Here is a 23,732-nt window from a genome sequence, read left to right as displayed (position 1 = left end):
TGCACACACATTAGGAGCAGAGTAGTGAGTAGTGAACACACACACACTGCAAACGTGAATACACACACCCGGAGCAGCAGGCAGCCTTGAGTGGCACCCGGGGTGCGATTGGGGGTTAGGTGCCTTGCTCAAGGACACCTCAGTCATATTCCTGCCGGTACTGGAATCGAACCAGCAACCTTTGGGGCAGTCCAACTCTGTTACCATTAGGCCATGACTGCCCCTTATTAAGGTGGGAATAATAATAGCAGTGACTATTGGTGTTTTCTTTTTGCTGTTCTGCTGTGTTGTGCCTTTTCTCAGATCCATGCTGGCTAGTGCAGCTGCAAAACAAATGATCAATGTGTCAGTGAAACCATCAGGCATTGACATTGGATGCACCAACTCAGGAGTATATCCAATTGGCCCAGGCTTGGACGAACTGGATGACTTCCTTTGAGAGGTTGGATGAAGAAGCAAGGAATAAGGGTACCTTATTACTTTTGATTTTGATAATATTTTTACTCTGTTTTTGACAAGATAGGGAAATAGCCCCACTGTGTATTTTGATTCGGGGATAAAACTAGTTAGAACAATTAGAGCATGGGTAGAGTAGGAAGTTAGTTAGAGTGTTACTATTTACACTTTAAATATATTCCTGTAACAAGTCAAGAAATTTAGAACTTACATGCATTAGACCATTGGAACATGTATATAGTTATAAGTGCAAAAGAGGAATTATTTGCAAGCGCGGTCATCGTCTGTTGAAGAAAAACGAGCTGACTCAACTGGTGGTTTAAAAACCCGCTGTCTGCTCTAACACCAGATAGCGCCCCTGGCTGGACTGGGGCACCTCTGGCAACGATGGAGCAACCCAGATAGCACTCCAGGCCACCGGAAGCGCCTGCTCAGTTCCTCTGGCAACGTGGGACAGCTGCTGGAATTCAAGTTCATACACTGTGATTGTGTTATTGAATGTTTGATAACCTGAAGTAATGAATCCCCTTAAACTGATGATGTGATAGGAAGGTGAGATCTTTTACTCCACCGTAGCCAATTGGGGGTGGAGATGTTTTACTATTCCTCCAGAGTGTACCCTTATGATGAAGGTTTATTGATAAAGTTGGATGGTCTAGATCGGCCATTTTTGATAGGTAATACAGAAAGAGATCTATTCATGAGGACACACCCTGGGTAAGAACGGTTTGAAGGTGGGACTAGAGAGAGTCCCAAAGGGGGGATGTGTTGGGGAATGTCATTTGTCTCATACATGGGTCTGAATATAAAATGCTGTAATGCTGGAGAAAACCAGGCCTAAGGATATGAGATGAACAGAAAACTAGGCCTGTGGGGAGGAGATGAACAGAAAACTAGGCCAAAAGGCAGGTTAGGTAAGGACAGGAGAAGAAACTGGGTGAAAGGGCATGGAAAAGTACCTGAAAATCATGTATAAAGCCATTTTTAAAAGATACGCATGCGCAAAGAAGGTTGCCTCAATTAAAAAAATAAAATAACGATGCAGGTGTTTTTAATCATGGTGACAGGTCAAGGAGGAGCAAGTAGAAAAAGATAACTGTATGAGCGCTAATTGGACACTTAACGATAAGAAAAAGGTATAAGACCTGAGCACTGGGCCCTTGTGAAGTCAGATGAGTGGCCGTCATCTAGTGATGGGCAGATCGAGGCTTCGTGAAGCAATGAAACAGTCGAAGCAAATGTGCCATTTTGTTTCGAGGCTTCGAATCAATCCGAAACCCGTCTCCACGGTGACACCTAGTGGTCACTTGCAGGTGTTGATCTGAAACAACCTTTACAAAGAGCTAATAAAAAAATGTGTTGGTTTTTTTTTTTTATTATTGTATTTTTGTAATATATGAAGCTTGTAACCTGTAGTCTCTTCACATTGCATAATGTGATTTTGGTCATGAAAAATGAATATTAATAAAAATAAATCAAGCCACAATGTCTCCCTTTCTTATAGATTTTTATTCAAAAATATTAATTTCTCTGCTGTTGAAGGACTCAGCCTACTTCTTTTTTTACAGATAATTTCTCCAGCCTTTGAAAAAATTCTCTCACAAGGGACACTTGTTGCTGGCATACAAAGATATTTTTTAGCTAGGACATACAAATGAGGAAAGATTACTGCTCTCTCTTTCCAGTAAGGTAGAGGATCATGAGTTCTGGGCAAAAACGCATCGCTGAGGTATTTTTTCACTTCCACTGTGGCATCAGCTGTAGGATTGTGTATCATCTGGGTCTCACGAATACGATTGTCAAAATGTTCCCATAAACTGTCTTGTGTTTCAACTGGTGTTGATGATGATGGGCCTGATGTTGACATTTGTGGTTCTGAATTAAAAGAAAACGGCAATTAGTAACAAATCATAAACTGACAACACATATGAAGTATAAATTTCATGAATCACATTACATAAGATAACATAGACTGAAACTCACCAGGAGTTGTGTTTGAACGCATCAGTGAAGCACACTCCAGTGTGATGTGCTTTTCAGCATCCAGGGCTTTGGCAGGATTTCCAAAAGCCACATTTTTAGACCTTGGGTCCAGCAGTGTAGCCAGTGCCAAGGCTCTAAAAGCCTCATACCCTCCACATCTGGAGTGCAGACCTTCTTGTAGATGTGAGCCTATGAGCCAACACAAGAGAAAACCATATTAATTAAAATAATGACAACAATATGAGAGTTATGGCCAATTACACGTATGGTCATAGTGTCCTACCTAATTGTACAGTTGATTCCTGCGTTGCATTTCCTTTTTTCTGTGCAAGCTTGTGCTGCAACATCCTGTACAATGGTATGAGCTTTGAAGCAGACACTCTCTGTTCCTCTGACATCTCTGTTGTTGCTAGTTTGAATGGTTGAAGAAGTGTCAATGACTGTTGAATAATGTCATACTCAAGACTTGTCAGGGGAGCAGTATCACTGTTTAAATTGGCAAGTGCAGCACCCACTGGCTCACGTTGCTCATACAAGCGTTGTAGCATGTCGAATGTGCTGTTCCATCTCGTTTCAACCTCCTGTATCATTTTCAGACTTGGTCTGCCCATCAAGCTCTGCATCTCCACAAGCTTGTCCTTTGCTTTGCAGCTGGATCTGAACAACCCCACTATCTTTCTGGCTTTCTGGCGAATTTCATTGATGACTGGGGTTTGATCCAGGGCCTTTTTCACTATCAAATTCAAATTATGAGCAAAACATGGGACATGGCGAAGGTTGAGTAGCTGGGCACTTAGGATCATGTTGGATGCATTGTCAGTCACCATGCAGTGAACTTTGGAGGTTATTCCCCACTCAGCCATTAGCAAGGCTTTAGCCTCCATGAGATGCTGGGCTGTGTGGGTTTGGTAAAACCTCCTTACACCCAGTAAAACAGTTGCCATTGTTGCCTCTGGTGTTATGTAATGGCATGTTACACCAAGATATCCATCCATATTAATGGAAGACCACATGTCAGCCGTAAGGCAAACAAATTCCCCCTTTTGTAGGTCCTCCATTGTCTTCTCCTTGGTTGTGTTGTACCTTTCGCTGACCATTGTTTTAAGCACCTTCCGGGATGGGAGGACATAGCTTGGATCAAGCTTGTTCACAAAGGCCCTGAAACCCTCATCCTCCACGATGGTGAAGGGCTGCAGATCCTTCACCACCATGTTCAGAAGAGCCTCATCCAATTCCCTCTGTCTGCCTTTTAAAAGAGAAGATAAAACATACTTTCAGACAAATATATTGGAAAAATAGTAGCCTACCGTGAAAGTAGTCTACTGGTTCATTTGGAAACCTTCCTAAACAAAGTTATGTTATGAATATTAATGCTCAGTGTGCAGAGAAAGATAAAGTGCATTATAGAAATACAACAATTACAAAAAAACAAAATGATGTCTTGGCTGTAGATTGGGTAATCATATGTAGATATATAAAATGTTTATTCACAAAGTATAATATTATATTGACAACATTTGTTTTTAAAGTGATTGGCAGTTGTGGTTGGGATGTTAGGCATGTCTTAGTCCATGGCCTTTCTAAACAATGGCCCAACACTTAGTTATTATATTTCACTTATAATTAGCCTATATTTCAAACAATGCATACCTTGCTTAGATGGCCCAGCAGTGTCAGTAGCAGGCCAAAAGTGTTCTATACTGAGAAAAATCTTTATCTTCCTACTTACGGTCTGAGTCTAGAAATATGCAGCATCGCTGGTGAAGAAAGCTTTTAAGTCACTGTTTCACTACTGTGCACTGCTGAAAGTATCTTATACTGAGAAGAATCCTTACCTTCCTACTTACTGTCTGAGTCTAGAAGTATGCAGCATGGCTGATGAAGTAAGCTTTTAAACCACCGTCTCCCACTACTGTGCACTGACGAAAGTTTCTTGTACTGAGAAGAATTCTTACCTTCCTACTTACCGTCTGAGTCTAGAAGTATGCAGCATTGCTGGTGAAGTAAGCTTTTAAATCACTGCACTTGCGTGCGCCGAGGACTGAAGCACCTTTTAGACAGGACGCGGAACGCTGCGCTGCGTTTTGAAACCTATTAATTTCAAGGACTTCCAAAGATACATAACAGCTACAAATATATGCACTATGCAAGCACTATATACATGATTCACCCTATTATACTTTATCGACACAAATTGATAAGTCAAACAGCAAACTGCCATCCCCAAATAGTCTATAGCTACATAGTCTGTCTTTGACTTGAACAAGGGTTAAATTACTCGTCAGGCTACAGAATACCATAATTCCTCCGTTCTATTTGGCCTAAGAAATCGAGAGTCACGCAGACCTATAACAACCCAGCCACAACATAATTGGGAATAACATGCCTTACCTTAACAAGAAATGGATTTCAAGGGCTTCGCGCGCAGATCAATGGCCTCCACAGTTTATATTTTTTAACATGAGTTAACATGTAGCCTACTAACCATGATTGGAATTTGCACCGCAGCGCCACCACACCTTGATGCTCATGAATAGCATGTACAGTTATCTTTATTGAAGTGAATTAGGTTTGAATCGCCATCATACATGCATGAATGAATGATATTTTGCTATTTTAGACATAATTCTCCACGATGATCACATTACACAAAACTGAAATTGCACGTAAAAATGAAACATTGTCAATATTTTTTGAGACCCCCCCAAAATTTCATGAATCACGTTTTCAGGGGAGCCCATGTCTTATTAAGGGGAGCCGAGCTCCCCCTAGCTCCCCCGTAGTTCGCACCCTGGTCGAAACGTTAGTCATTCTATACTAATAAAAATATTAAAACGTTCTGTGCTCCGGTCCTGCTCCTTGGTCCTAGCTAGACCTTGGGTCCTTTTCCTCAGATTTTTGTGTCCTTTTCTGTGAGCACTAACTAGGCTGAAGCGCAAGTGACTCCTTTCTACTAGAGCAGGGCTGTTCAATCGTTTAGATGCCTCAGATCCCCATATATGATCATTCTCCTGCGAGGAACCCTATCCTAAAGTTAAAAAGACAACACACAACCCCTCTCACACACACACACACACACACACACACACACACACACACACACACACACACACACACACACACACACACACACACACACACACACAAACACACACACACACACACACACAAAAGAATAAATATTGCAAAAGTATATATTTTTTAAAAGCCTTTTATTGCTCTGAAATGCATATTACAACACTGATTCTAGTTATGGTCGAACACTTGTTTATAAAGTGGTTTCATCTGGTGATATTTTCCTCACTCCTGCTCATTTGTGTAAAAGGCTGAACACTTATAATGTTAAGATGAATACAAATCTAGTGTTTTTGGTCATTTGAAGCAGACTCTTCTAGTGTTTAATCTGGCCGTCTGTGTGTCAAACTCCATCATCCTCCATCAGCGCCACACACTCCTTCTGATGATCATAAAGACGTAGAAACACAGCGTACTTCCTTCTGTAAAAGCTTTACACACAGAGACCAATAATCATTCATTACTCATGCAGGAGACATGAATCCTGATCTATGACTGTATTAAATCTCTGCTATGTGGATTAATGCTTTATTACGAGAAACATCATTGGATGGCACCTTTCTAGAGCAGGGTTTGGTCTGACGACATGCCCGATTCTGCTCATCTTCATCATTGCTTCCTGAGAAGAGAGACAAGAAGTTTGGTGCATGAATTTACACGGAGAATACACTGTATACAAATAAATGCAAATTAATTAATGTAATGCGGAACTACTGTTACATACGCGGGTTCTTTAGGGACACATAATCTGTAGCCCCGCGCCTTAGGCAGTTTTTTGTCAGGTCGACGACTGTCCAGTGAGTGAGTCACAGACAGCAGCACTAAGGACGAGTATGGCGAGTGGTGGCGACCCACAAGAGTTAGGCCTGTTTTATACTTCTGCGTCAAATCGGCGGCGTACCCCCGCAGACCCCTCTGCGTTGCCACGAACCCCTCTCCGACCCCTCCGCTCTGATTGGTCAGATGCACCACGATGCAACGCAACCTGACGCAGAACCATAAAACGGCCATGACGCCGTAGGAGTGAGGGCGTAGTTACGCCGTGGAGTTGACGCAGAAGCATAATGAGGCCTTTAGAGGACCCGCCGGCCTCTTTAAAGGGGGGGTGAAACACTCAGTTTCAGTCAATCTCATGTTAATCTTGAGTCCCTATAGAGTAGTATTGCATCCTTCATATCTCCAAAAAGTCTTTAGTTTTATTATATTTATAAAAGAAAGATAGGCTGTACCGAGTCTTTCCGGAAAAAACTGAGCGGGTGTGGGCGGAGCTAAATAATCACGAGCGTCAAAGCATTTGCGTTGAGAGCGTCTGGAAGCTGTGACATCCCAAAACAAACCATGGCTAACAATCAGATTCAGCCATACATTTTTGATCCCGAATCAGATCCCGTGAGATGGGCAGTGAAATGGGGGAAAAACGCAAGGTCTCGAGAGTTTTTTAAAAGTAGAAATTATTTGAACTTGGTGTTTTTAGAACACCGTGTCATGCGCGAGTTTTACAACATTTGTGTGTGTTTACTCGTGGTTTATGAGGACATGATTTGGTTTTACAATAAACAACAAGACACCTACAGTGGCCAGCTAAACAAATGTATTTAAACACACACACACACACACACACACACACACCATACATCGCATGCTCCATAGATACATTAACTATACGTGATCATGTTGTTTACTTGCTGTGCTTACACGCCGATAGTTAACAACACACGACATTGGAAGCAGTTTTACTCACCGCCTGCGGTTCCAAGGCACGACCGTGAACCTTTATCAAGACTGCTCCATCCTTAAGCATTAGACGATCTGCAAAAGCCGAGCACAGCGCTTTGATGGGCATACTGCCTTCACTCTCTCGCTCTAGGCTACAGGTGCGCGCGCGCCCTTCCGGGAGAAGTGCCTTTAGGACCCGTATAAGGAAATTCAGGCGGATCTGAAGTCACACAAACTTAGTTCAGTGCCTAAACTTGTGACAAACCGGAAGGAGTATTTGTGGCACAGAAAGACTCCGTCAAACCTACAACTTAATTTTTGAAACTTTGTCCATGTTTAGCATGGGAATCCAACTCTTTAACAGTGTAAAAAACTCACTATGCATGAAATAGCATTTAACCCCCCTTTAAGATCGCAAGTTTAGGAAAACTTCGGTTTCCCAGTCAGTTACAATTAATTAAACCAACAAGCTTCAATATTAGGTTTTCCGTTTGACCAGCAAAACATTCATGACACATGACAGCTGTTATCTTATCTATTTATCCAACCCATTTAAAAACAATCTGTCAGTGCCATCTTTTGGACATTCATCATATTGCATTGGTTTTCATTTCTTGTCCTCAGAGCACTAATCTGTTTAGTTTTTAGTTACACATTCTACATTGATTAAAAAAGAAAATCAAATGTTTTATTAATGATAGTATTATTTTATACAGAAATATTTTTTTTTATATAATTCAGATGAGAATAAAGTTAGTGTTAATTAAAATTAAGGAAAACAAATATATTGAACTGAAATATCAAATTAATTTTAAATTAATTCAGGAACAATTACCAAACATATCAATGTCTTTATTTTCTTTTCATTAATTTAATTAATAAACGAATTATATATAAATATTGTCAATGCACTACAAATAAACTGGTTATATGCCTTTACTTTCACACAGAGAAAGAGAGAAATGTAGTAATACACTAGGTGGTACAGCCTGAGACATGCACAATTAAAAAAAAATTGCCTTCTGCATTTTTGTTTTGCTTTTCGCTCCATTGTACCAAACTTGTATCGAACCGTGACTTCTGTGTACCGTTCCACCCATAGTGTGTGTGTGTGTGTGTGTGTTGAACCTGTATGGAGCCACAGTCAGATGAAGCACAGGCTCCGATCACAGCGGCTGAGTGTGTGTGTGTGTGTGTGTGTGTGTGTGTTTTGTACCTGTATGGAGCCACAGTCAGATGAAGCACAGGCTCCGATCACAGCGGCTGAGTGTGTGTGTGTGTGTGTGTGTGTGTGTGTTGAACCTGTATGGAGCCACAGTCAGATGAAGCACAGGCTCCGATCACATCGGCTGAGTGTGTGTGTGTGTGTGTGTGTGTGTGTGTTTTGTACCTGTATGGAGCCACAGTCAGATGAAGCACAGGCTCCGATCACAGCGGCTGAGTGTGTGTGTGTGTGTGTGTGTGTGTGTTTTGTACCTGTATGGAGCCACAGTCAGATGAAGCACAGGCTCCGATCACAGCGGCTGAGTGTGTGTGTGTGTGTGTGTGTGTGTGTGTTTTGTACCTGTATGGAGCCACAGTCAGATGAATTACAGGCTCCGATCACAGCGGCTGAGTGTGTGTGTGTGTGTGTGTGTGTGTTTTGTACCTGTATGGAGCCACAGTCAGATGAAGCACAGGCTCCGATCACAGCGGCTGAGTGTGTGTGTGTGTGTGTGTGTGTGTGTGTGTGTGTGTGTGTGTGTGTGTGTGTGTGTGTGTGTTTGTGTTTGTGTGTGTGTTTTGTACCTGTATGGAGCCACAGTCAGATGAAGCACAGGCTCCGATCACAGCAGCTCCCAACAGAACGGCCTCTGGTTCGGCCGACAGGACCACCGGCAGCCCTGAAACACACACACACATCCCTCAGATCACTGACCCGTGGTGTTGGTCATGTCATGTCAGATACCTGAGTGTAGAGACCTGCACTTCTGCGAGACTACCCCGGGACCCAGCGCAACCGAGTGCGGCGCGGGACAATATTTGATGGGTGAATGCGGGTGCGGGCGGCAAGATATTATTGTGTGCGGGTTGCGGGAAAATAATTTTTTTTGTGGGAAATATAGAACAAAATAAAATAACTAGAAACACATAAACCGTTATTTATCTAATGCACAACCAACAAGGATAACTAAAATAAAAACGATTTACAGGCACATGGTCGGAAGCTAACTCTCGCGTGGTTCATAGGCGCAGAACAGCCAAGCCTACCACACAGAGGCAAAATGTCTGCACCGCATGACACACGCCATGTACTTTGCATTCCAGCTTCCAGCGCACCATCGGAGAGGGCTTTCAGTATTTGCGGTCGCATACTGGAGCAGAGACGGATTAATCTGAACTCCTCATCAGTGAACGACATGCTATTCCTGCATGGGCACATTAAGTAGTCATACAGTTTTTTTTAAATTGTTTTAGTTAATTCAGTTTTTTTTTTATTTAGCTAAATATTTAAAATTGGTATATTTTGTTATAGAGGAATAAAGATAGTTTTTGTTTAATGTTTGAAGGAATTGCTAAAAGCAAAGGTGGCATTCTTAAGCAGTATTAGGCCCTATATATAGGCTACTTTTGAACATGAAAGAAATCCAGGTTTATTATTATAATATAATTTATTAGGCTATACTATAATCATTATGGTATATTTTTATTTATGTACATTTCTTACTTTTTTTACTGTATTTATTTGTTCTAAGTTCCTTGTTCAAGTTCATCCATTGAATTAAACGCAAATAAAACAAAACATTTGTTTATTTTCCGTTTCTTTTTTTTTCTTTTTTATATTCAACAGGGGAGCAAGTGAAAAAAATCACAGAGTAGCAGGCAGAATATGCAATGTATTTAAAAAAAAAAAGTACTTATACGTTTACCCGCAGGATTTTGCGGGCGGGAGCGGGACGAAACTTGATTGTTGCGGGCGGCAGCGGGAGAAAACAACATATATTTCTGCAGGAACGGGATAAAATCCGTCCCGCGCAGGTCTCTACCATGTCAGATAAATGAGTGAGTGTGTGTGTGAGTGAGCATTGACCCGTGGTGTTGGTCATGTCATGTCAGATATATGAGCGTGTGTGTGAGTGAGCACTGACCCGTGGTGTTGGCGTGTGTCTGTACGAACAGCGCGTTCTTGCTCAGCCCCCCGCACAGGAAGAGGGTTGTGATGTCATATCCTGCCTCTTTCATGGCATCTAGGATGTGTCTGGTGCCAAGCTTCATACAACAGAGACACACAATCACATTAACACTGTAATACTGAACACTTAGAACACTTTAGTGTGTGAGTGAGAGTGTTTTTGTGTGTGTGTATGTGAGAGAGAGTGTGTGTGTGTGTGGTGTGTGTCTTACAGCGATGGCCTGAAGAGTTGCTAGATACAGCAGAGCTAAATCATCCAGTGTCTGTGATAAAGTGAGTCCCACAACCTGCACACACCAGCAGTGACATCATCAATCAACTCTCCACCACTGCAAACATTAGTTATAAAAGCTAAAACTATCTGATGTGTCTTTTTTCTTAATGGTTAAAAATAAGAAATTATATTAAACGTAAAGAAAATCTTTCTTTCTAGAACGTAAAGAAAAAAGTACTTTCTAGGGCTATTAACATTATTTTCATGACATTAAGCAAATGTCCCTGTTAAATCCACATTTCTGTCCTCTGAAATAAAGGAAAAAAGCCCAAAAATATAATTAAAAAAAAAGATTGTCATTACTATAAATGTTAATTTGGAGTTCATTCTCAATATTCTCATTCTAGCAGCAACATAGCAACTGCCTACCAACTACACTAACAACCCTAGCAACCACCCACAACATCCGAACAACTGCCTGGTGCCAAATTTTGCCGCAGTAAGCACCACTCACATATTCTGCAGAAAATGTACGTCCAGTTATCAGTTTTATTAATAAATAATAAAAAATTAAATTAAATTAAAGGCAGTACAATGAAAACTATTATATTTTTTCATCAGCACTGTAACAAGCACAGCGTTCCTCACCGATCCCCGTGATGTCTGGTCGGCCAGAGGAGAGCGGTTGCCGTGGAAATCAGGCCAGATGTGCAGGCCGGCCGTCAGCTGCTCCAGCTGTGCTGCGTCTCCAGACATGTGCTCCAGATGGAGGTTCAGGCAGGAGTAAACGTGTTTCCCACTGCAGAGAAAAGCTCAGCGATCAGACTGAGTGAGAACAGAAACGCATCAGAGCGACTGATGCTCACCTCTTCTCCGCCTGCTCTTTCAGCTGCCTGGAAGCGGCGTGTCCGTTCACCACATGGTCCACCTGAAAGGACATGACATCGCTCTAATTAAGATATTCATATATTTTCATGTAAACCATCTGTATATATAGCGTATTATGTGTTTATTGTAACGTTTGTCACAATGTCCTGTAGTACAGTGATGACTGTCTGGAACCAAGCAGCCAAACTACCAACCAACCAATAAACTAAAAAAAACAACAGCCAACCAATCAACTACACCAATCAATCAGACCAAACAACCAATTTAAAATATCAACCAAACAACCAACCTAACGACCAACAAAACCAACCAATCAATCAAACTACCAAGGAAACAACCAACCAAAAACCAAGAAAATAACCAAACAAACAACCAAACAACCAAGAAACCAACTAATAAACCAAACAACCAAGAAAACCACCAACCAAGTAAAAAAACGACCAATCAACCAACAAACCAATAAAGACAACAACCAATCAACCAACCACCCACCAACCAAGAAAACAACCAACCAACTAATAAACCAAACCAAGAAAATAACCACCCAACTAATCAACCAATCAACTAAACCAACCAATAAAAACAATCCATCAATCAACCAAACCAAGTAGAAAACTAACCAATCATCCAAGAACAATACAACCAATCAACCAAAAAACCAATCGAATCAATCAACCGATCAATAAACCGAGAAAAAAAACAACCAACCAAATCAACCAACCAACCAACCCAAGAAAAACAACAAAAACCAAACAACCACTCCTTTCAAGAACAAAACAACCAATCAATCAACCAATAAACCAAGAAAAAAACCCAACCAACCAATCAAATTAATCAACCAACCCAAGAAAAAACCAACAACCAATCGAATCAATAAACCAAGAAAAAACAACAACCAACCAATCAAATCAATCAACCAACCAACAAACCCAAGAAAAAAACTAACGAATCAATCAACCAAACAAACAATCAACCAAGAAAAAAACCCAACCAACTAATCAAAATCTACCAACCAACCAATAAACCAAGAAAATAACAAAACAACCAACCAATCGAATCAATTAACCAACCAATAAAAAAACAACCAACTACCCAACCAATCAAATCAATTAACTAATCAACCCAAGAAAAAAATAACCAACCAAGTAGAAAAAACAAACAAACCACCAATCATCCAAGAAAAATCAACCAATAAAACAAACAACCAACCAATCAAATCAATCATAAATCAATCAAGAAAAAAACCCAACCAAGTTACCAATCAAATCGATCAACCAACCAACCAATCAATCAATTAATCAACCAAGACATCATGGCTCTGTTTCAAACCCAAATAAACTGTCTTTCTGTCAACATTCTCAAGCAGCGTCTTTTACTAAACGGTGCCTGAACCGATACTTTAAAAAAAGAGCCTCAAAACGATGGTGAATGACATTAAAGAACGGCTTTTTTATTGAAAAATAAATAAATAAAATAATCTTAAAAATTAACAATATATAGATTTTTTTAAAGTATACTGAAATATTTAAAGTGTACTAAATACAAAACACAACAAATTTTCATAATAAATTCACAATAAAACCCAAGCCACCTAACCCAACTACAATAATTTAACACTAAATAGCAGTTACATTTCTAATAACAGCAAAGTAGTGTGTATTCTTTGTGTTACAAACTAGCTTCTCTTTTGCAGAAATATTAACACATTTCTTGTCTTCTCTGGCCAAATATGACACCTCTCCTGACTCCTGACTAATTTATTAGATCTATGTAGGTCTGTTATTGTAGGGACATCAACTTTACATTTTCACACTAAACATGGTGCGGAACAAAACGTGATTGTGATTGGTTGCGTGACGGGCGAGTCAGTCCTTGGCTGATATTTTTTATTCTTAAATACGTGTGAGTGAATGTGTTTTGTCTTTTAAGAAACCTTTATAATGGTCATGACTCATGTTAGTTGATCTAACGCATAATGTTCGACATGTTAGTACGCACCGCAGTTCAGAGAATTGCATCTGTCAGATTTAGGCCTATAGCGCGTCAATTCATCCACTTCTCCCAAAATACATGAAAGTGGCCAGTGAAGTGTGAGAAGAATAGAGTAAATTTTATAGTTACCTACACAATATGCATCTAAACACTTCTTCAATTTATAATTGAAAGGATTGTTATTGCTGCTTCCATGGACATCGTTGTGTATTTTACAAACAATAAATGTATTGTTTGCTAGTAGGTAGTCTATTTATGTGTCTAATCACACCGGCGTGAACGATCGTACGTGTTAAAGGGTTAACTAGCGATCACGTGCGGTGATGATGCTTCTTACGTCCGTTTCGGAGAACCAGAGGGAAGTATTTCAACCGACAGCTGAGGCATAAGTCCGAGTACATGTCGGTAACTTATGGCTCGTTTCCGAGCGGTGCGGTACGGTACAGTACAGTATGGTACGCAACTATTTCCGTTTCCACTGCCAAAAGCCATACCACTTTTTCAGTACCCTTCCGTTGGGGTACTTAGCACAGTGGTACGGTACCTAAAGGGTGGAGCTAGACTCACTGCATAATGTTGATTGGTTGACAGAGAATAGTCACTTGCACGTGCTAAAAGGGGAATGACAACATAAGAAGCACCATTTTTTAATATACAGTTGAAATATATTACTGTCATTGTGTCTCAAAATGTCATTTTAAGAGTTTTTCAGGTGAGAATGTAGTTGTTTAAAGCTGAAATCTGTGGTTTATTTATAAAGATTTATGAAAATTTGATCTAGGTTGTGAGATCCATTCCAGGCGATCACAGGGCGTTCGGCGCTCATGTACCCCGCCTGGAACAGCCTTTCCTCGGCTAGTCGTTCTGACGTTTGCTGCTGACGTCTCTGTAGTGGTTAAATATGAGATATAATTCGTCTTGTGTAGACCTAACGGGCGATCTTTGGTCTCGTGAATCTATAATTTGTTCCCTGGCCAATGGTTGAGGGCTAAGTGAAGTTTCAAAACTTTATATATTTAGGCTATTTAACTTTACTGTTGTAACGTTAGACTAGAGCGCTGACTTTTGACTGAATGGTTTGCTTTATTTCTTATTGTATAGCTTCTTGTACCTTTTACTTATACTTTTATAATGGCTATTATTGATAAAACTGAAGTTTAACAAAAAGAGACAGAGTTGAGTTTTGTCATTTTTAATTTTATTACAGTGAAGATGAGCACTGTAATGTTGTTTACTGCAACATTTGTTGTTTAGTACAAATGCACATATTGCCTGGACCATATTAATAATTGTAATATTTTTAGAATTTAAATGAAAAGAGGCAGGGTTCTTTTATATTTCGTTTTGTTATGAATAGGCTAACGTTATGCATGCAGTGAATATAACCAATACGCATTGCCTGAACCCCATTTGTGTGGCTATGATGTTTAAGATTTCTTTAACCCTCTGGGGTCGACAAACGCGCCAGCACGTTTTGCTCGATTTTTTTCACATACAGTAGCAGGAAAATAGACTTAAAATACTCTGTCATTTTTGGTCATACACACTTAAGAAATATAAAAAAATAAACTGTTGAATGTCTATTTTTTTATGTGTCCACTTACAATCGAAATAAAACATTGTGCTTTTGTAAAATAAAGAAAATAAACAGGGTGTGCTTTCTGTCTCTCCATCTCGGTTAACCTTTTTTCTGGAGCACGTCTCTAAACTTAAACAAAACTCAGCGAATACTATTCACCCAAGCATGAGCAATATATCTTTATAATCATTTAAGTTTGTACTTTTAAAATATCTAATTCAAAACTAAAATAAATATTCTCTGTTTATGTAATCTATAAAAAAGAGAGGGGTGTCAGCCGATCTCATTATCGTTCTCTCAGCTCATTATTCTGCTAATGTGACACGCCCACAGAGCGCGCGATATTCAAACGCAAATGATCTGAAGCGACACATGCAAACGTGTCAACGTCCCTCATAAACGCGATAACACAACAAATTTAATCAACAGATTAATGTACCTTTTCGGCTTGTGAGGCTGTGACTGTGAGGAGTAATCCTGGGACATTTACCTCAGAACATGTACTGGTTTATTTTCATTTTGAGGAGCGACCGATCTAGCCGAGAATTGTGAGTAGCTACCCTAAGTTTTTTCTTCTTGTGCTTTGTTCTAATGTCTGTAAATGCAAAAAGACTTTAAATTTGAATCAGGTTTCTGTGTGTGAATGAATTAACGGCACAGATGGGCGCTGTTGTTTATGTTTAGCCTACTATGTTACAGATGAAATATGAAAGATAACTATGGGATCAAATTCCCGCCAAATATATTGCGGCCACGGATCAAAATATAATAAGCGTGAATCAAAAATGGGATCAAATTCCCGCCAAATGTATTGCGGCCACGGATCAAAATATAATAAGCGTGATTCAAAAAATAACAAGCATGAATAAAAACTTTAAACACATTAAAAAATATTTTTCACAAAAAGTTTATTTTAAACTTTACAAGGACTTTTAAGCAGTAAAGCTATCTGAACTCTGGACATATACAAATAATTAAATTCCTCCTTTTTTGAGGTAGCCTACATTTTAATGCGCACACTGGTAATTGGTGTTAGACAATGGCTCATGATTATCCTAAAGCAGCTCTAAAACATCATGCAGTTTTGAAACACTACATTTCTTTGCTAAAATTAAGTTAAAAACGACCATTTTACCCGTCTGAAGAATTTAGGACTTTGACCTTTCAACGCTACACACAGCCTTTATATTATTTAGTTCCATTACAGACAAGGCATACAGTGCAAAAAGTACAAGACGAATACAAAGGCATTTGTGGTACAGTTCAGAGTATGTAAAACAAAGAACAACAACTAAAATTTAAAATAAACCTGTAGCCTTTGTAAAAGGAAAAAAGATGCACAGCGTACCTGGTGATCCGTTACAGTTAAATACGCCATCCTGAAATATTTTCTTAATTGTTGTTGTTAAGCGATCATATAGCCTAGGTAGCATGGTAAATTAATTCTAGACTAGATAGATGTACCATTTGACTAAAGATTAATGAAAATGATAGTGTACAGAGGAGATTACAGAAACCAGGTGGATTTGATATGCAGTGATTTATTATAATTATTGTGTTCATTTGCATTGAATATTTTTAGTTACAATTTTTAATGTAAATTACTTTTAATTGTCATAAACAACATGTTATCAACGTTGATTTTTTTCAGTTCAGTTCATCTTTAAAGGTTAATATGATGGATCGTCAGACAGGCACAACTGTCAACTAACGACACAACAGGTCGTCGTCGTTAAAGTGACGAATTTAACGATAACGGATCGCCAGGTAGACGTAACAGGTCGAGTTCCAGGCACACATACAGTTTAACGGTGTCCTGCCACGGAAAGATTTTTACATGAACATGAATTTACATGAATTTACATGAAACTCGAACTGCAACATTTGGAAGAGCAAGCCCAGAACATGGAAAGATGAGCGAAGAGGAAAACAGCACAAGCGTACAAAAAAATAAATTATGAGCAGAAAATGAAAGAGCGCAAAGTACAGAGTTATAAAACCAAGGAAAACATCATTTTAAAGAAAGCATGAAAAATATTTTTTAATGTGTTTAAATTTTTTTTTTCCATGCTTGTTATTTTTTGATTCACGCTTAATATATTTTGATCCGTGGCCGCAATACATTTGGCGGTAATTTGATCCCATAGATAACATTTCGTAGTTTTGGATAGATTATAAAGATTTTATTCTAAAATATCAAATAAGCTTTTGTCATCCAGTTTCGGCTCATATTTTAAATATATAGTAGGCTATGTTCTGTCAAAAATAAACTCATCAACTAAGTTGTTATTATAGTGTTTGTTCCAATGTAAGCTATATAAAAACTAATGAATCCTTAACTTTAAAATATGTATGATAATACTGTAGGATAATACTGAGGAATACTGTAGTAAGTTTTTTTCATTCTCAAGTGAATCGCGTTTCTGTGTGTGAATGAATGAACGGCAGAGATGCGCTGTTTACCACAACTCGCAAAAAGACAGTTTAAATTTGAATCGCGTTTCTGTGTGTGAATGAATGATCCGCTTTTAGCAAACTATATTGCTATACTGAGATGAGTAAAAATCGACTGAAATATGTTGAAATAAAATGTATTTGTATAAGCAACGTATTAAACTGCAAATTAACATTTATATTTCTAATATAAACGAAAGACCTATGTTACAGACATATGAAAGACAACATTTCGTTGACTAGTTTTGGATAGATTATACATTTTTACTGTAAAATCTTTGCCATCTCAAATAAGCTTTTGTTTGCCAATTTTGCTGATATGTTAAATAGCCTATAGCAGGGGTTCTTAACCTTTTTGATGTCGGGGCCCAAATTTTACAGTACAAAGTGGCCCAGGGCCCATTCAAATATTAGCACTGTATTGGTTTATTGATCTCACCATTGGTTTGATTTGTATTCAATAACTAAATGAAATCCACTTGCAGTTTAACAGGTTATTGTGTATGTAAACATGCACATAGGCTACAACAAGATGCAAAACACACAACAATTCATGGAACAAATCAATCTGCATCAAGAACAAATTTAAAGGCTCAAGTCAGGCATATTAGCCTAACTAGTGCTGCACGATTAATCGTATCGCAATCGCGATGTCAAGCCAATGCGATTATATGAAGCAAAATGCTGCGATTTTATATGAAATAAACAAATAGGGCTATTAACGCAATTAACGCAGCATCTGTTATTTTTGTCATCCTTTGGCTAGTGTTACATGATCCCGCTCTTATTCGTGCGAATGCTTTTGAACCATTCATGCGCGACAAGACAAAAGAGAATTTGCTGTATCACTTGAATCACTGTCTGTGAATGTCACTGCCTGTGAAAATGTATATAAATAAAAATAAAAACAATAAAATGTGTTGCTTAAATAAATAAATGCATAATAATATTTTTCAAAATAAATAAGTTGTAAATTAAAATTTAAATAAAGTGCAAATTAAAAAGTATAGCTTTATAATCTGCAAAATAATTTGATAATTGTTTCAGCAGTCTACATTTTTGCATGGTAGAACCTGAAGTTGCTCTTCATATCTGTATATAAGTGCATAAGTTTTATTAACTAAATCATAAACATGAATAAACTAAACACACACATATACAGAAATAGGTAAGTGATAGGATTAAATTGGCAACCGGAGAAAGGGTCTATGAGAAGAACCATCAGAATTTCATTTTCACATTTCATTGAATTGAATACTTGCATTTGTAGTGGGAACAATTCTTGAAGTTGTTGAAAATTTAAGTCGTTGATGGTTCCGGCAGTGTGAAGTGGAAGTTGGTTGAGAGTTCTCTTTCTCCAGGAACGCATGGCTGGTTTGGTCAGGGCCTGGGGCCCTGTTGAGGCCACGCTGAGCACCCAGGAGAAGTGAGGAAGTCGGAAGAGTGAGTGATTGGAGTCGTTGTTGGTTGGAGTCTTTGTTCCAAAACTCCTGAGATTGTCCTTGGTTCTTTGTGAGAGTCTTCTCTCTCCTGCCTGTGCCCATATCTGGTTGGATCGAGGCCTGCTGGGCCCTGGGGCCCCTGTGGAGGGGGAGGGGGTTCCCCAGGATCACCAGAACAGTGTTGCGGCTGGATGAAAGAACTAAGAGAGGGAGGTCACATGTGGGCTGTCTCTAATAAAGCCTGGAAAAGATCCTCCCCTAAGGGTTGAACTCGACCAATCAGAAAGGTGACATGTCTGAGAGGGAAAGTGGCTCTTAGTTGATTTACGGGTCTTTGTCCCTAGCGTGGTTATACCTTCATTAATGCTCAGATAGCTATAACACATCCACACTGCATTCTAGAAGAAGGTGATGAACATCAAAGTGTGAGTCATTAAATGAGGATTAATTAGGTAGGAGGCATGATACAGGTGAGGTTACATTGATCGTTAGTTGGTTGTATACCAGGATACATACCATAATATATACCTAATAGTACACGAGACAGTCAACCATTTACACTGTTTCTTTCACAGTTTTATGCATGTTCATTTATAGATCAGTTAGTCTATGATTAATGCAGCAAAGTCTGTTTTAAAGAGGGTTTCTGTTTCATAGTCTCTCTCTTGTGCATGTGGCCACGTTCCTCGGAGGTCGTAAAATCTCCTCATCATGCCCTGTAACATGACACTGTTTCTGCCCCTTGTGTTCGTTCATTTGGGCTGTTAGTTTTGGAGTTTCATAAACCTTTGTATATAATGAATAATTAGTGTCTGATTGGTCCATACCCTACAGTTCCATTTGGCTATATTGCAATTTATTTAAGTTGCATGAAGGAGAAATTTTTGTGTGTGTACAATGGGGAATAAAATTAGTCCACCGTTAGAAAATGAATCTCCGAAAGATTTTATGATTAGAAATAATCAAGCATTTTTTACAGAGCCATATGTGTCAAATTTAGCTGGCTGGTCAACTGGCAAAACACAATTAGATGCGTTTCCTCGTGACGGCTCATTTAAAGACACATATATGCGTGAAGCAAAATACATGATTTTTGGAAATTGGGGCGATCCCGATTGGGATTATTCGTATATGAAACGTACCTATAAGATCTGGAAAGACATGCAATCTTATTGGAATCGTGGTCCAAAAGTGGATAACAACAAAAATCTTTCTCCCCCTCAAGCTGAACAGCCTGAGAAGGAGAAAGTTATTTCACATCCTGCTGAAGTCAGAGCGCCCCTCCCTCCCAGATATGAGAGCATTCAAACTTCTCCTGTCTCGGAACCTATAAAAAATAAATCCTACCCTGTTGATGAAAATTATTTACTATTTGTGAACACATTTTTGAATAACATGCACAACGAGACTGCACAAATGATTCGAATAACTATAACCAACATTAGTAACATTTCTGTTGATGAATTGGGTAGACGCTTGCGTGAACTGTCGTCTGCTGGGGCATTTGAAAACTCCAGAGGAAAAGTTCCCGCAATGTTCCAAGTTAATTCCACTGTCCAAAATCGCCCGCCACCCAATGTTAGGAATGACATAAAGTGTTTTTTTATGTCACACACAGCGGACACACACAGCGATTTTGCAGAAAAAAAGCTGAGAGATTTCAGCAAACTAATGAGAAACCGATGTTTAGGCGCTCTGATGGCCTCCCTTTCTTTCTCCCTCTGAAAGACAGAGACCTGTGTATCCGACTGAATGGGGAAAGGAATGACGGACATTAAATTCTATAGGAATAGATAATATTCCAGTGGTTTGTAATTTGACACCACCTTTATTTGTTACTTCTAATGATATACCATCATTGTTCAAAATGCATGATTTTTTGCAATTATACCTGATTCTTTATTCTGCTTGTTAGGTAGAGATTTAATGCATAAGTTGGGTGTTAAATTAGGATTTGACTCTGACTCTTTGCAACTCATGTTTCCAGCAGCCTTTTCTCTTACGACCGACACAGGAAGTGCTCTCTTCGAGGATGTATCTGCAACTGAGCTCGGACAGGAAGTAGCTGATGTAAACCCGAAATTGTGGGCGGCCCATAAGGATGACGTGGGACTTCTTGATATCCAACCTTATGTGGCCAATTTGACAATGAATAGGCCTGTTTTTTTTTTAAAAAACAACATTCGCTTTCAAAGGAAAAAGAGGAGGGAATTCGACCCCTCATTGATCAGTTTCTGGCTCAAGGCATTCTGGTTCGCACTCATTCACCTTACAACACACCAATTAATCCAATCAAGAAAGCAAATGATTCTTGGCGCTTAATGCAAGACTTGAGAAAAATTAATGATTTGATAAAACCACATGCTCCTATTGTGCCAGATGTACAAACTATTATTAATTATATTCCTTTAGAACATGCATTTTATTCTGTCATTGATTTATGCTCCGCCTTCTTCAGCATTCCTGTTGACCAACAAACTCAGCCACTTTTTGGTTTCTGTTTTCAGAATTGCCAGTACATATGGACAAGACTCCCTCAAGGGTTCAGAGATTCTCCGGCTGTTTTCTCCGCTGTAGTGCACGCAAGGCTGAAGGATGTCAGACTCCCTCCTGACACCTGCCTGCTCCAATACGCTGATGGCATTCTCGTCACTGGTGCCTCTGCGGACATGTGTGCTGCTGCCACTACAATTGTCTGCAACGTTTTAGCAGAGGCTGGTTCCAAGGCATCTAAAGAGAAACTTCAGTGGGTGCAGAGGAAAGTCAATTACATCGGCAATGAACTGTCACAAGGCCAAGTTCGCCTGTCTGCGGACAGAGTCAAAGCCATCGCTTTGTTCAAGCACCCTTCAACACGGAAGCAAATGCAGAGCTTTCTGGGACTGGTCAATTACTGTCGATTATGGGTGCCAAATTGCTCCATGTATGACAAAATCCTGCGAGACGCTACGCTGGATGATAAAGAGGACATTACATGGACAAGTGAGATGGACCAAGCGTTAAGACATTTGAAATCCTCTCTGTTAAGGCCTCCCGCCCTCGGCCTTCCTTGCTACAAGCGAGATTTCCACCTGTACGTGCACGAAGGTGGGGGCACAGCCGCAGGAATCCTGGCCCAAGAGCATGGGGGCACTTTTGGTCCAGTAGCTTATTTGTCTAAAACTCTTGATTCAGTGGCTCGGGGACTCCCGGCCTGTTTACGTGCAGTGGCTGCTGCAGCGATCATGGTACAGGATGCTGAAAGGGTTGTTTTATCATATCCACTCACAGTTCACACATCACATCAGGTAGGAGCAATTATGCATAACATTTCTACTCAACACATGACTGCTCAACGTCGTTCAGGCTATGAGGCTATATTATTAGCAACTGCTAATTTAACGTTGAAAGTAACTTCTGTTATTCATGGTCCTACTGTACATCTGCACAGGTTGTTGACAGATGGTGAATTTGAGTGTGACGACCACGACTGCCTTACCAGAATCCAAACTTCGACTGCCTGCAGGCCAGATGTGTCGACATCTTTCCTGGAGGAGGGAGATAATTGGTATATAGACGGATCCTGTTTCAAGCCAAATGACAATTTATACTTGTGTGGATATGCTATTGTCAAATTACCTGATCGTGTAATTGAGGCATATTCATTGCCATATAAATCAGCTCAAGTAGCAGAATTAATTGCTCTAACAAGAGCTTGTCAGTTGGCAAAAGTTCAGTGCATCAATATATACATTGATTCCAAATGCGCGTACGCCGTTGTCCATGATTTTGCTAAATTGTGGGAAGAAAGAAATTTCAAAACCTCCGACGGAAAAACAATTTTGACCATCGAAACCATCGAAACTTGCTGTTATTAAAGTAGCTGGTCATAAAACAGGTTAATCGGATGAGGCTAAGGGAAACAGGTTTGCAGATGAAGTCGCGAAATGGGCTGCTAAAGAAGTAATACTTAGTCCATACGTAAATGAAAAGAGCAACGATGTACCTATGATGAATTTGTCGCTGATTAATGATTTGGACATTAAAGTACTGCAAGCTAACCCTACGCAAGTTGACTTGATTCATTGGGCTGCGAACGAAGTGAAACCAGATCAAGCTGGTATTCTGAGAGACAAGCAGGGTAGAATCGCTCTACCAGCATCCACCGTTGTAATGCTGTGCAGGCATTATCATGGTGTATCACACGTGTCAAAAGAAAAAGTGATACAAAATTTGAATCAATCATACTGCATAGCAAATGTTCGAAAGAATACTTTGTTGATATTGGATGCTTGCCTGGTGTGTGCACGAACAAACAGACACAAGGCAACCCGCATGAAGCTTTACCGCATCCTGAGGTTCCTTTTTAATATTTACAGATCAATTTTACACACATGCCTCCATGTGGAAATCACAAATATTTGCTCATGATTGTTGATCGATTTTCTAAGTGGCCTGAAGCTTTTACGTGTGGTAAAGAAAACGCTCAGACGGTTGTAAAGGTTCTTGCAAAAGAAATTATACCGCGTTTCAGTATTCCAACCGTTATAGCGAGTGATAATAGAACTCCGTTTGCTTCAAAAGTCACACAATTGTTAGCCAAAGAGTTTAATATTAATTGGCACTTCCACATTCCCTATTCGCCGCAATTATAAGCTAACGTAGAACAGACAAATAAGACGATAAAAGAACGTCTCAATAATGCGTGTCTAGATACAGGCAGAAATTGGGTTGATTTGCTGCCTGCCGTATTGACGGAAATGAGAATGTCCCCATCAGCAA

General features: G+C 39.6%; 1 protein-coding gene across 1 annotated transcript in view; it reads right to left on the bottom strand.

Annotated features, from left to right (window-relative positions):
• Positions 1–5,787: 5,787 nt before the first annotated feature.
• The window catches only part of LOC143715740 (FGGY carbohydrate kinase domain-containing protein-like), a 30,088-nt gene continuing 12,143 nt past the window's right edge, over positions 5,788–23,732 (bottom strand). Inside the window, exons 6-12 of the mRNA XM_077207476.1 lie at positions 11,483–11,544; positions 11,265–11,415; positions 10,615–10,689; positions 10,359–10,479; positions 9,019–9,113; positions 6,072–6,133; positions 5,788–5,945 (exon numbers count right to left, since the gene is read on the bottom strand). Of these exons, the coding sequence (XP_077063591.1) occupies positions 5,858–5,945; positions 6,072–6,133; positions 9,019–9,113; positions 10,359–10,479; positions 10,615–10,689; positions 11,265–11,415; positions 11,483–11,544 (654 nt within the window). The 3' untranslated portion in view covers positions 5,788–5,857. The remainder of the gene's footprint in view (positions 5,946–6,071; positions 6,134–9,018; positions 9,114–10,358; positions 10,480–10,614; positions 10,690–11,264; positions 11,416–11,482; positions 11,545–23,732) is intronic.

The sequence above is a fragment of the Siphateles boraxobius genome, unplaced genomic scaffold (assembly GCF_051911475.1).
Source record: "Siphateles boraxobius isolate OS27281-9 unplaced genomic scaffold, OSU_SipBor_1 6, whole genome shotgun sequence".
Lineage (NCBI taxonomy): Eukaryota > Metazoa > Chordata > Actinopteri > Cypriniformes > Leuciscidae > Siphateles > Siphateles boraxobius.
Note: the sequence above shows the minus strand (reverse complement) of the source record. Positions and strands in the feature narration are given on the sequence as shown.